Source organism: Triturus cristatus, chromosome 5_1 (assembly GCF_964204655.1).
Source record: "Triturus cristatus chromosome 5_1, aTriCri1.1, whole genome shotgun sequence".
Classification (NCBI taxonomy): Eukaryota; Metazoa; Chordata; class Amphibia; order Caudata; family Salamandridae; genus Triturus; species Triturus cristatus.
In genome coordinates this window covers 602,886,973-602,899,704 of record NC_140587.1, presented here as the reverse complement: position 1 = coordinate 602,899,704, position 12,732 = coordinate 602,886,973, and the positions used below count along the sequence as shown (strand labels likewise).

General features: G+C 43.4%; 1 protein-coding gene across 2 annotated transcripts in view; it reads left to right on the top strand.

The window, feature by feature from the left end:
* LOC146831256 (lectin-like) overlaps nucleotides 1-12,732 on the top strand; it is a 107,013-nt gene that overhangs the window by 65,749 nt on the left and 28,532 nt on the right. For both annotated transcript variants that reach the window (XM_085604119.1, XM_085604120.1), the window contains exon 4: nucleotides 3,091-3,231. In XM_085604119.1, the coding sequence (XP_085460245.1) occupies nucleotides 3,091-3,231 (141 nt within the window). The remainder of the gene's footprint in view (nucleotides 1-3,090; nucleotides 3,232-12,732) is intronic.

Sequence of the window (12,732 nt, the reverse complement as noted above, 5' to 3'; positions counted from 1 at the left end):
TGATGCTCAAGCAGATTTTCTACTCTAGTGGCAGCTTTCTCAATGAGAACTGTCACAATCTGCTGCAGTCACCTGTGTCGAGAGATCTTGCCAGGAGGCATTTTAGCACCCAAAAATCATTCTAGGAGACACAAATTATTGCTCGCTCTCGCCAACTTACCTTACTCTCGTCAATTGACCAGCCGTGCTAGACTAAACTCTGCCCCGCGTCAGTTGGCGAAGTTTTTATGGAATTCAGCGTTTCAAGCAGAACGCAGAGTGGGCAAAACTCCACAAACTCCACCAGCAGAGTGGAATTTGCGCCCACCCCTACCTTCCTTCCAAAATACAGGGATGCTCCACTAGCAGTATTTTCTCCTCTAGGGCACCCTTCAGGATTCGCTGTTAAAAGGACATGTGAGCTGACGTAACCTAGTCCTCCCTGCACACAATTACTACTCGCTACAGATTAAGAATGGTAAGGTTTTTTCTTTTTGAGTTTGGGACAGCTGTTCTGTCTTCAGTTCATTAAGCATTTTGAATTTGCTGATTTAATAAATAATTTGGGTGCTGCATTACTTCGAGTGGCATGGTGTAATTTGTTTAACAACTTGGGTATACACTCACAGGCAAGGACTGGGCCAAGGAAGAAAGACTAGGTAAGTAATGACTTGGTTAGTTACCAGTAATCTTCATTACTCAAAGTCTTCCTCGTCACAGTTACAGGTTCCCTCCCTTCCTCCCAGGGAGAAAAGAGGAAAAGTAAAATGGTGATATATCTTAATGCTTGGTATGCCAGTAAGTTATATCATTTCAGTCCCTCCTTTATAGGCCATGGATTATCCACTTCCCTGGAAGTCATATGGCTTGAGGCACGGTTTATTTATTTTTGCTATGGGTGAATTCTGTGTGTGAGGCACAAAGTGCTCACTGGTAAGGACTGTGACGTGGAAGACCATGACTCGGAGTAATGAAGATTACCAGTAAGTAATTGAATCATCAGCGTAGACATAGAAACATACTCCAACCTGGCCAAGTAAGGAAGCCAACTCCCTCATTAATAGATTACACATTGAAGGTAAAAGCTTGTAGACTTGTGGCACACCATTTCTAAGTTTCGTTCTCTTGGAAACAAAAACTGGCATAGCAACGGCCTGAGCTTTGACAGATATAATCAACAGAGCCAGAGAAACCAAGATTAGTAAGAGTTTGCAGAAGGATTGAGATGCAATGAGTGGTTTGTCTTCAGTATTGTAGAAGAGAACAAATTCTACAGTATTATAATGAAACCAATTCAGTGCATCTTTGACCAGTGAGGAACAGGGTTAAATTATGTGCCCAAATAAAAAGATTCAAGAGTGCAAGAGTTAGCATTCCGGCACATCAGAGGCCTTTTTTTCAGAAGTCAGCCTCCATACATGAGAAGTACACGTTTAGCCCTGTCAAGCATGGTATCACAAGTAGATCTATGGAGCTGAAAAGTTTTAAGTTTATTCATGCATATTTGTTCCTCCATCCTCCTAATGCAGTTCCTTTATCACGAGCCCTTGACAGCTCCTTCCTTGTGCGTCTGCATTGTTTACTTCAAGCCAACAGAAGGTAGTTGTGCTAGTTGGGGATGGGATTAAAGCTCATAGCTTTCAGGCAGGGTCTTTACTTTTTTTCTTCTCCCTCGGGCACATGCTTTGTGTTGTATGAGAGGTAGGAAACAGTGTCATCTGAAGGATGTTTGTGGCACCAGACAAGACATATTTTGGAAGCCATCATACTTTGGGTAAAAAAATGGGTCTCCTGCAGAATTTGAGAGTTTTACATGCCAAACTGCTGCATGGGTGCTACTATTATGCCTCTACCTGTGCCCCTAAGACGTTGGTAAAATGGGTCATGAGAGTGGGACTTTGTTGTTCTGATCAGTCCGCCTTTGTCAATGAGTTACTTTGTATACTTGAACTCATTACCTCTCACAGTAATTGAGACTGTAGCTTTTCAGTATTTGAATTTTAATTTTAATTTAAAATTTCTTATAGAGCGCTCATATACCTGCGGTTTCTTGGCGCTATTACTGACAGGATCCTAGTTAAAAAGCTGGGGGAACAAGAGAGTTGTTATTCGAAAGATTTCGTGAATAGGTAGGTCTTAAGTTGTTTACGGAATTGTGGGTAAAGAGAGATGGTGCGGAGTTCAAGGGGAAGAGAGTTCCAGAGGGTAGGGGCGAGGGTGGCAAATTTAGAGCCTCCCCACTTCTTTCTCCGATAGCGTGGGATGGTGAGGAGGGACTGGGAGGACGAACGAAGTTCCCTGGTGGGGATATAGGAGACAATCTCGGAGGAGATGAATTCAGGTGCGAGTCCGTGTCGGGCCCGGAAGGTGATGGAAGCAAGCTTGAATTCAATTCTGGCTCGCACAGGGAGCCAGTGAAGTGATTTCAGGAGCGGGGTAGAGTGGTGGAATTTGGGGAGTTTAAAAACCAGGCGGGCCGCCTGGTTTTGGATCTGTTGCAGGCGACGCAGACTGTAGGCGGGGAAGCCGGCATACAGGGCGTTGCCGTAGTCCAGGCGGGATACCACCATGGCCAGGATGATGAGCTTTAGAGCAGAAAAAGTGAAGAAACGGGACACCCTACGTATAGTGCGCAGTGAAAGAAAGGAAGAAGATACCACAGAGCTAACCTGGGAGTGAAGGGTGAGTTGAGAATTAAGTTTTATGCCAAGTGTTTTAACTGAGGAAGCGGGGGTAGGAGGGGGGCCAAGAGAAGGGGGCCAGAAAAGAGGGGACCAGGGGCTGGATGAACCACCCGTCAACACCAACTCGGTTTTGTCAGGGTTGAGTTTAAGGTGGTTGTGGTTCATCCAGTCCCTGATGTGAAGCATGACAGATTGAAAGTTTAGAATAGAGGAAGGAGAAGACAGATTGAAGACAAGCTGGAGGTCGTCCGCATAGTTAAATACGCCGACCTCCATCTGTTGAAGAGAGAAGATTAGGGGAGCAATGTACAGGTTAAACAGTCTCTCACTCACCAAACAGGTGAAGTATCTGTGTCCCTCTTTGATTGTAATACTTATCATGCCTATAGTCTGCACCACCTACAGTGAGTAACTTCTGTTTCCTCAGCTCCATTGCCAGAGCCTTACTTCCGGGGCCCATCTTGCTTCTGTGCACTCACTGGAAGAAAATGATTTTATTCAGCAGTTGGTATTGACCAGTGCAAAAGGCAACCCTCAAGTATGGATTGGTGCCAGTGATTGCTATAAGGTAAGTGCAGTCGCTAGTGCATGAAGGTTTGTGGCCCATTTGCTTCTGCTATGTTAAAAATAAAATATTTACTACACTGAAAAGTGGCTTGCAAAAATTCACTTATTATACATAATTCATGTTATTCTTTTTGAGAAAATGTGACGCATACACACAGTGCTTAATTTGAGCCGGTAGGTTGCAGGTGTGGCCCACTGGCACTTATTTTTCCTCATCAGACTTTTACCAAGGGTAAGAGATGGAGAAAAAAAAAGAAGGGTGGAAAGGAGCAAGAGAAAGACAGAAAAACAGTGACAAAGAAAGAAAGGAGGGATGCAGAAGAACCTGAGGAGTGAGATAAAGAAGCAGGGGGCATTTGGTAGTGTATGAAAGAGACATCGGGAGGTGGGATCAAGACTATACAGCCTTGGTATTCAGCACCCCTTATATTCAAAAGTGGCAGACGCAGACTTCTAAAAGAAAATGTGGGACCCAGCACATTTTCTTTTACAAATTAGGTACTGCATGACCAATATAGCTTCACTAGTAGGTGATCAACAATCAAGTACAAATCTTTATGGTGATTGCAAACCCCAGTTGTCTTTTAGTGTACAGAAAAATCCTCCAAATATTCAACTTAAAAAGTCCTCGAAGATGCAAGTGTATGGGGATTCCTGACTAGATTATTTCAAGGCCTCTATTTATGGCTGCCTGGCTTGGATTTACCACGTCACGGCATATCCAGAAGCTGGCCATAAGGAAAGTTTGTGGCAACAGATTTGAACAAGTGACTGCTGCCAAGGGAAAGGTTCACAAGCTATATGTTAAGAAGAGGGTCCAGGTCGAGGCTTCTTTAGATGCATAAAAAGTACTAGTGCCTTGCTAACCCATGCATCAAGAGCAGAATCTCTTGATATGGCACCCTACAGTCCTGCACTCTAGCCTTTATTTACTGCTTCAAGTTCAAAAATGTAACTGTGGCTGGAAGGTGGGCTTTCCCTTCACTATCTTGACCTTAACACATGGACCACATCCCTATTCATCTCTGAAAGTGGCCTTATTGTTTAACCTTCCAAGAAGGCATTGGAAATCTTACCAGTTTGATTAATGTCTTCTCTATAAAAACCCTCTCATGGCGCTGTCAAGATTCCAGTAAGTGCCAAGATGCTTTCAAGTGAATGAATGATTTATAAATTAATAGGTAATCATTTTATATTTCAAACCTAGCTTTAAACTTGGTTGACTATGGCTTCCTGCCAATATCACACAAGTAATATGAACACTGGAAACATAGAGCCAGTAAGTCATAATTGTTTGCACTTCAATGAGAAGTTCTATGTCACCAATTTTTACTAGGAACATGAACGAGTATTGCTGGTACTATCAATGACAGGGCCAAATGAAGGGCTCTACAAGTCCTGGTATTGTGACCAGCCCTGGAAGTAGAGGAAGCTCAACTGCTCTTGTGGAAAGGAAGCGCAGGCTACTGAAGCCAAAGAGCCAGACTGAGCAGACTCATTTGTACTTCTCACGAGCAAGTGAGACATTCAGGACCTTGCACACTAGCTAGTGAGAGTTTACACAAGACATCTGCAACATAAGATGATGAATGTGCACCATCTCCATCCCAGTCATGCCTCTGTGGTAGTACTTACCACCAGCTTACTTATTTCATATTTATTTATCTGCACAGTTACTTAAAACTATTGCAATAATAACACCAATCATACAACCTTAAGAACATTAGTAGTACTGGGCTTCACACGTTTTAGGATAACTTCATTACTTATAAATAGCTGTTTATCACAATAGCCCTACTATGAATAAAACCATTGGATCAAGGTTTAGAAAGCAAATTACACCAGCAGCTATTGATTCCTCTTTTCCTTACCACCAAATTTCTCACATGAAATAGACAACTATAGTGTCCCATTGGCTGACATTGATCATCATGGTTTCAGAATGCACAGTGGCACAAACCTTCCCTCATGAGCCCTAATGACTATGTTAAAGTGGGTGTCAAGACTTTTATGAGTCCTGTGTTATCCTGATTTCTCCATTTCTTTATTCCACCTGGGTCGGATACGTTCCTTATTTTAAGTAGTGAAATTTCAGGTCACTAAGATTCTTCACGTTTGGGATATTTTTGACAGATTCTAATTCTCCCAGACTCATAAGGCATACATATAGCTAACTAGAAGCATTGCTGTGTTCTAGCAGAATCTTTTGACCACTGAGTATGAACTGTAAACACTAGAACGTAAAAGACTGCAGACCTGAGTATTGTTCAAATGCTGCGATGTTATATGGCTGACAATGCCTCACTTCAGGTACTTTAATTGTGTTTGTGTCCGTATCTTGGCCCTAGGCGGTATGAGGATTTTTTAAATGTTGTGCTGTGTCCTGTTTTTACTACCCTACTTTCCTTTATGCAAATAATGGATATTTTGGGGTGTATTTTACCAAAGGCAAATATATGGCAACGTGCAGACAGTTAAATTAAAAAAATATTCTCCTCTGATGAGTGGAATTGTCCATGAAACATAAGCAAGGATATTTCTAAATCATTCCATCACTAGTGGAAATCACAATTATACCTGAAATTGTGAAGTAGGCGAATTTCATAACAAGTCAACATCTGTTATAATATAATGCAGGGAGGCCTGGTGTCACATGCCATCTACAGCCTAACCTGGTAAACAAAATAAAAAGCGGTCTCCTTTTGAAAGAAGTAATTCTGAATGGGTATTGCCTTTATTAAGATTAATCACTTGTCTCATGAGATATTTGGGTTGCACCCACTCTTTCACCAGTAATTCCTCACCACTTACCCTCAATTCCTTTGGAGAATGAACATGACAAAGGGAGAAGCTTGGTCATCAAATTAGATTTCATTAGTATTTTTATTGGCGTTATTTTCTCTTCAAAAGCTTTAGATGCATGCCACACAGCCATTACATCATTATTTAGTGTAAAGCTACCCAGCAATTGCATTTTTAGATCTAATATGACAGAATGTTTGCAAGGTTTACCATCATAGTTTTCCTCCTAGTTTCTCTTACAATATCTCCTATTAACTTTCTGGTTGTCTCTTGCGGTCGTCTACTCTTCTTTGGCTTCTCCTGTCTCTCTCTCCTCCTTTCTCACCTCTTCACTCCCCACCCCTTCCTCCTAAATCCATTCATCATTATGACAGTCTCTCACTATTATTCTACCTTCCTAGACATATGTCGTTATTACAGATCGTACTATGTTTGGGTACGATTCACAGAACTAACTTAAGACAAAATCCTAAACTTACTACCATTTTGGTATTGACAGAAGGCACTCAATCATTTTGGTATTCACAGAGGCACTTACGCATTGATGAGTGACAGTTTGGAGAGCTAGAGCAGGTGAAAAAACAGCAGATATTTGGCCAGTTTGTATGGTCCAAAGAGGATTTTGTTTAATACAGGAGTGCTAATTCTGAGATTCTGATTTAGAGCCAGTGGATAATGAGGCATTAATAATCACTCGAGGTGTCCTAGAGTCTAACAGCAGACAGTTTTGTGCACCTGAGGTGGAAGTGGATCCCACAGGGAGCCAGAGGATTTACTAAGAATTACAAAGGTCAGTAGTTCCTGAGCCACCAGGGGAGCAATATGACGATAAGCAAGATCCAACTGAGACTTTACATTGTATAACAAAGGACTCAAAGGAAGGTTTACAAATAGTCATGATAAGACAACAGTTTGTGTCATTTTAAAATCGTGCGTGAGAAGAGCAGTAGCATCCATACCTATATTTGTGGACGTGTCGTGGCAACAGTATATAAATAGCCCGGTATGGGAGGATTTACATAGAAAGTGTCATGAGGATCAATGAATGTTGGCCCATATGGCAGCCAGAAAATTCCCTCCAGTGCCAGATGTCCTTTTTGCATGATTTATTCAAACCTCAAGGGATCTCTTAAGGTGTCAACCCACAGCATGCTATGTCCTCAAATCAATAGGAAATACCACAGTTGTACATTTCAAGGCACTTGTACAGTCAAAGGGATAAAACATGAATGAAACCCTGTCAGGTTTATCATGACGTCTTTGAGTGGTGCAAAAAAAAAACCTCCGCCAGCCATTTTATTAAACTATTTTAGGTGCAAAATAGGCTATAGACATCAAGCTTTGCCCTTTAAATTTAGTACCTCTAAAGATGTACAGCATTACTAGAAACTCAATGCCCTCCTTTTGCAATTTTTTTGTAACTAACTACCGCCAATCACACCGTAGGTCAGGAAAAACCTTTCACTGATCAGTTCTTGTGTGAAGTACATCTTTGGGTGGACTTGCTTCTCCATCTAAATCAATATATTTTGCATCTGACAAGATGACAAGTACAGGTAGCAAAATCTCAGAATCCAAGATGTAGTCATCATAGAAATTGTTTATATGATAGAAAACACTACTTTTCACGAAGTATTTCAAGATGCTAATATTGGCTTATGTTCTGTCAGCTTTGCAGCAAAGAGATTTACTCTATTAGGGGGTATTAAGGTAGATACTCTTATGTCCATGTATGTTGCCAATATCACAGTTCTATGTTAAATGAAAACCAATATCAGGACAAATTCCTGACCTTCGCCCTAAATGCATAAAACAGCTGCCCCCTGCTGCAGCTGATATTCATAAAAAAACGTGAATGCATATACTTACTAAAATGACAAGTTAGTCCAGAAACCATTGTGAAAGAAGGCTCAGTAGAGTTTAACTTCATTCCAGTCCTGCCTTTTCAGAATAGAGTTCTCCGTAAACCTCCTCACATCATCAGAGATACCATGTTGCGTGGCTTTTTTTGGTCACCAAAAAGAATTGACATTTCCACCTCTAAAAATGTTTACCATGATCAAAAACCATGACTAATTTCTGTTATATCATATTATTGCTTAGTTGTACAAGCGACTTACTCAGTGGCTGGACAGCTCCTAGAATAAAAATTGATCAGAAGACACATTTCAAATTCTTCCTGTTCAAGGCCACCTCTACAAGCACTGGTGTCAGCATAATGAATGCGAAGCAAAAAACTCACACTGGCTTGTCCAAAGTGGTGGAGAAAATAATCAAATCGAAGCTTTATGTACATTACTTGAAGTCTTCTAGAGGTTGGAGACCAAACTTCTTTAAAAGATGACACCCTCCAAAACCTGCACTCTAACTATTCTCACCTGATCTGGTTAAGGACGAAATATTGAGGAAGAAGACCCAGTTTGATGGAGATCAGATCTAGAACAACTTTGTCCTTTCAAAAAACCCATCATTGGGTTCAAACAATACTTTGGCTAACAGCAGTTAAATACATACCTTTCCTATTCTCCTTTACCAAGTGTTCAGCCCCCTTTGGATACACATGTCTTCAAGCAAGCTAACCAGACCCATCAGAAAATCTTACTTTAGAGACACTGGCACATAACATTGAGAGGAAAATCACTGAGATAATCAAGAAAACAAAAAAAAGCACCAGCAGTGGGCGGAGCCTGGAGCTGGGGAGTATGGGTGGGCGCACATTGCACATAGCAGAGGTGCACCATTAGTTGTGCCACGGTTAGGAGCAAGCTGGAGGAGGCCGGTGGTGGTGCCTCTTGTGAGTGAGTGGAGTGACGTCATCGGAGGGCACAACAGATGGGGTGCTTTCAATCTGCAACATACAGAGCTTCGTCCTTTTCATCCCTGAATCATGCTTGGAGTGACTCCTCGTTGACTAGTGCACCTGCAGCTGGAGACACATTTTGGAAAGCACACCCACCTACCCTCTCCTAAGACAAAATAGAATTGCCAAATTGTTAAGCAGAAGACAATGGAAGCTACACAAAAAATGGACCGTATTGATTATTATGTCCCCTTCTTGGGATGTTTTATCTTTTGGGTACGGGGCTGGCAGAAATGGGAACTAACCTACTAGTGGTCCTGAACCTTTCTGCCCTACTCTGATTTGCCTCTACTTGATGATTGAAGGGGATCTCTCCTGGTGACAGGTGCCCCAGCAGGGACAGAGCATTATGCACTGTCCTGGTGTTATGTACTTAAGGATCAAACTGCCTATATTTCATATTCCACTGTGAGGCAGAAGGGAAGCATGCATACAATAGATGTTTATGACATGTTTTCTTTGGTACCCTTGGAGAGGATGTATATTGTTGGCACCACCTGCTCGCCCCTGCTGGGGATGTGTATTTGAAAAGATTTGGTCTGACATGATTGCATTTTGGGGGGCAATGTGCATTTTACAGTGCATAATTGAAGAGTCAATTGCTATACAACCAGGCAACTGCTTTGCCTTATCTTCTTCCTTTGTTCCCATATCTAACTACTACATATCTGCTGTTTTTATTCTTTCCTGAGATTTTGTGCATTAAGGACTTACGTCTTGATAGACCCACACAATTATGTATGCCTCTCGCTCCCTGAGGCAAAAAGGAGGTGTAGGATGATGCTATTAAGATTTGTTTATGGCAACTTGCACGCTGTGAACGCACTATGGTACCATCAGGTCCTACTCACCAGAGTCACCTTAAAGGTGAACAATTGTACCTTTCCAGGCCCCTCTCATCAGGATACCAACTGAAGATCAAACCCCAGGGCTCTTAAGCTTGGGAAAATGGGCATTTGAATAAGATTAAAACTGCAAAATCAATTGCTGCCAAGGAGCCTGCAGACAGGGAGCCCGGAAACTTTACCTCATTGTCCTTTGACAGGTACAAGGAGAAGCATGAGTGGAGAGAAGCATGCCGGGAGGGCAGGAGGATGAGCCCCTGGAAGACATAGAAAAGGGAGCTTTCAGGCAAATCATCGGCCCGTCAACAAAGTACCTAGAAATATAAAGAGGAATGTTATTGCCAATGCCCGGTTACTCACAGGTGATCTTCTTTACTCCGAGTTCAGGTCTTCCCATTCCATACCTTAAGAATGAGCAGCTTGTCTGCTCTACAGAAACCTATTACTTAGAAAAGATGAATGCTTCCCCCAATACGGCGCAGCCTACATGGCCAGGCATGGATAAGGGGAAGCGTGTCATCCACAAATCCTGAGAATGCCAAAGAAACTCAAGAAGAAGAAAAACCTCAACCAATCACCAGAAACAGGGAGGTAGGGACGAGCTCAGGAATGAAAGGGAAAGACCAGGATTTGGAGTAATGAAGATTACCAGTGAGTAATCGGGCATTACCTCCTCGTCGTCCTTCCCGTCCCATTTCTTAACAATAAGCCCATAACCAAGCGAATAGTGAATGTAACACAAAGACCAAAAGTAGGAAATAAAAACCAACAGGTCAGTGTTATGGCAAAAATAAAAGAGTACAAATCACAAAGCATGTGCATCAGACAAAACAAAAGCAACAAAAGTAGCAGAAGACACCATCCCTAGCAGAAGATGGCAAGAGGAAACAAAAGCATGGGGAGAGGTCCATGTAGCAGCACTACAAACATCATGGAAGGAGGCCATTTGAAACATGGTCCAGCCGGTGAAAAAAGAATGCAATGAGTCAGAAGGGACAAGGACAGCCCAAGACCCCACCTAGAGAGACCACAGGCAACACATAAGAAAGTCACCGCCCAAATGCATAGGTATGATCCAGGCAGATGAAAATAGCCCACAACACATCCAGAGAACGGAATACCCACAACTCCGGAGAAGCAGACAATGCAGGAGAAAACACCAGAAGGACAAAAAGCCCTCAAGACCAACTGAGAACAGGGGTGCAAAGTAGGACCAGGAAATGCCAGAAGACATATGGAAGACCCCAGGTGGGGGCCACAAAGCAGGGGACAGGATACAGAAGCAAAAACACTCTGCAAAAAGTGAGGCACTATGAAAAAAGGAGACAGACCCATCCCCCTACACCAAGAGCTAAAGCACCCTCAATAATGACAGCAATATGCCAGGGTGCAAGGTCCTTGAGAGAACCGCAAGCAAAAAACCCCAAGCCAACAGGGACAACCATCTCAGCGACAAACTGCCAGCCTGAGGTGCAGGAGAGAGGACGAGCTGACAAGAGAAGCAAGCAGCAGAGGTGGATGCACAGGAACCAATTAATGCAGACAAGCAGACAAACCTACATGAAGGGGAAACCACAGTCTTGAACCAGGAGGGAACAAACATAAGAACTGCCTGCAGAACCAGTTAAACCCCTTGAGGAACCAGAAAGCAAGGACAATGTGAGTAAGGAAGCAGTGAATGCCCAGGCCAAAGCCCAAAGGAACCAAACAGAGAGAAGGGCTAATACCGCCATTGCAAATAGACCCAGCCAGGAAAGGCCAAACCAGGAGAAAAGTGGCTGAAAGAAAAGGGGCACACCCAGGTTCAAAAGAAACGAAAGGCTGGTCACCACCTTCAAAAGAGAGACCGCCAAGAGAGAAAGGAGACTCCCCAAAGCTTGCAAATTAGCCAATCCTCTGGAGAAATCGGAAAACACGGACCGGTACAACTGCCCCCCATGCCGGTCGACTGAGGCGCAAATGACCAGGACGGACGTCCGAACACAGAAAACAGGAGAGGAGTGAAACAGAGACAGGGCCTGCCACAAGCCCACCAACACTCACCAGGACATAGACTGGAGAGCCCAGAAATGAGAACAGCAGATCAGGGATCTCTCAGTAGTGCCACTCTCCCAAGCGCACGCCAAAACCATTGAGGGAGAAGAAAAAAATGAGCCCTTGATGCAGCCAGAGGTGACAGCCACCACCAGAGAAACTCCCATTCTCGGGGGGCTCAAGAATGAAACCGCTGATCCAGGAGAAGCCGGAAAACAAGGAACAAACAGAGATGGAGCCTGAGAGCTTGGGCAGTGTGGAGGTCACGGACACAGACTAGCAGACACCCAGGGAAAAAGAAGAACCCAGAAAAGATGGTGGAACACATGGAAGAGAGCACCAAAGAACCACAGATCCAAGGGGTCCAACAGGGTCAGAAAAACACATGGTGGCGATGAAAAGCTCAAAAGAAGCACACAGAAATGGCAGGAGCGTGAGGCAAGAGCAGACCAACCAGATGGAAAGAAATTTGCAGTAAGGCGTCCATCAGGATGAGGGATATGAGGAGCAAAACACAGGAGCTGTGGGAACAGTCCCTTTAAAGATCGAGCAGGCCCCTGCACAGTAAGCAGGTGCAAACAAAAAGGAAGGGTACCAACATCCACCTGCAAGACACAAAAAATAACCATGCCAACTGGGAGTCCGTTAAAACACAGTTCCCCGTGACCCCTGACAGACGGGAGAAAACCAAAGCCAGGATACAGCCAAAGCCCACCAGATGGAAAAAATTAGAAATCCCGTGTACCAAAACCCCTCACAGGAGGGGCAAACCCAACAAAGACCAGGAGAGTGCAACATAAGTAAAAGGAAAATGCAAATTTACCCAGAAGGGCACTTTGGCGATGAAGAACAGATGACTATAGCCACGCAACACCATGGCACCCATTTGATCGACTTCAGATGTAGGAACATCTGAATGGGCCCACCAGGATCTGAACCAGTGACCATGAGGCCAAACACA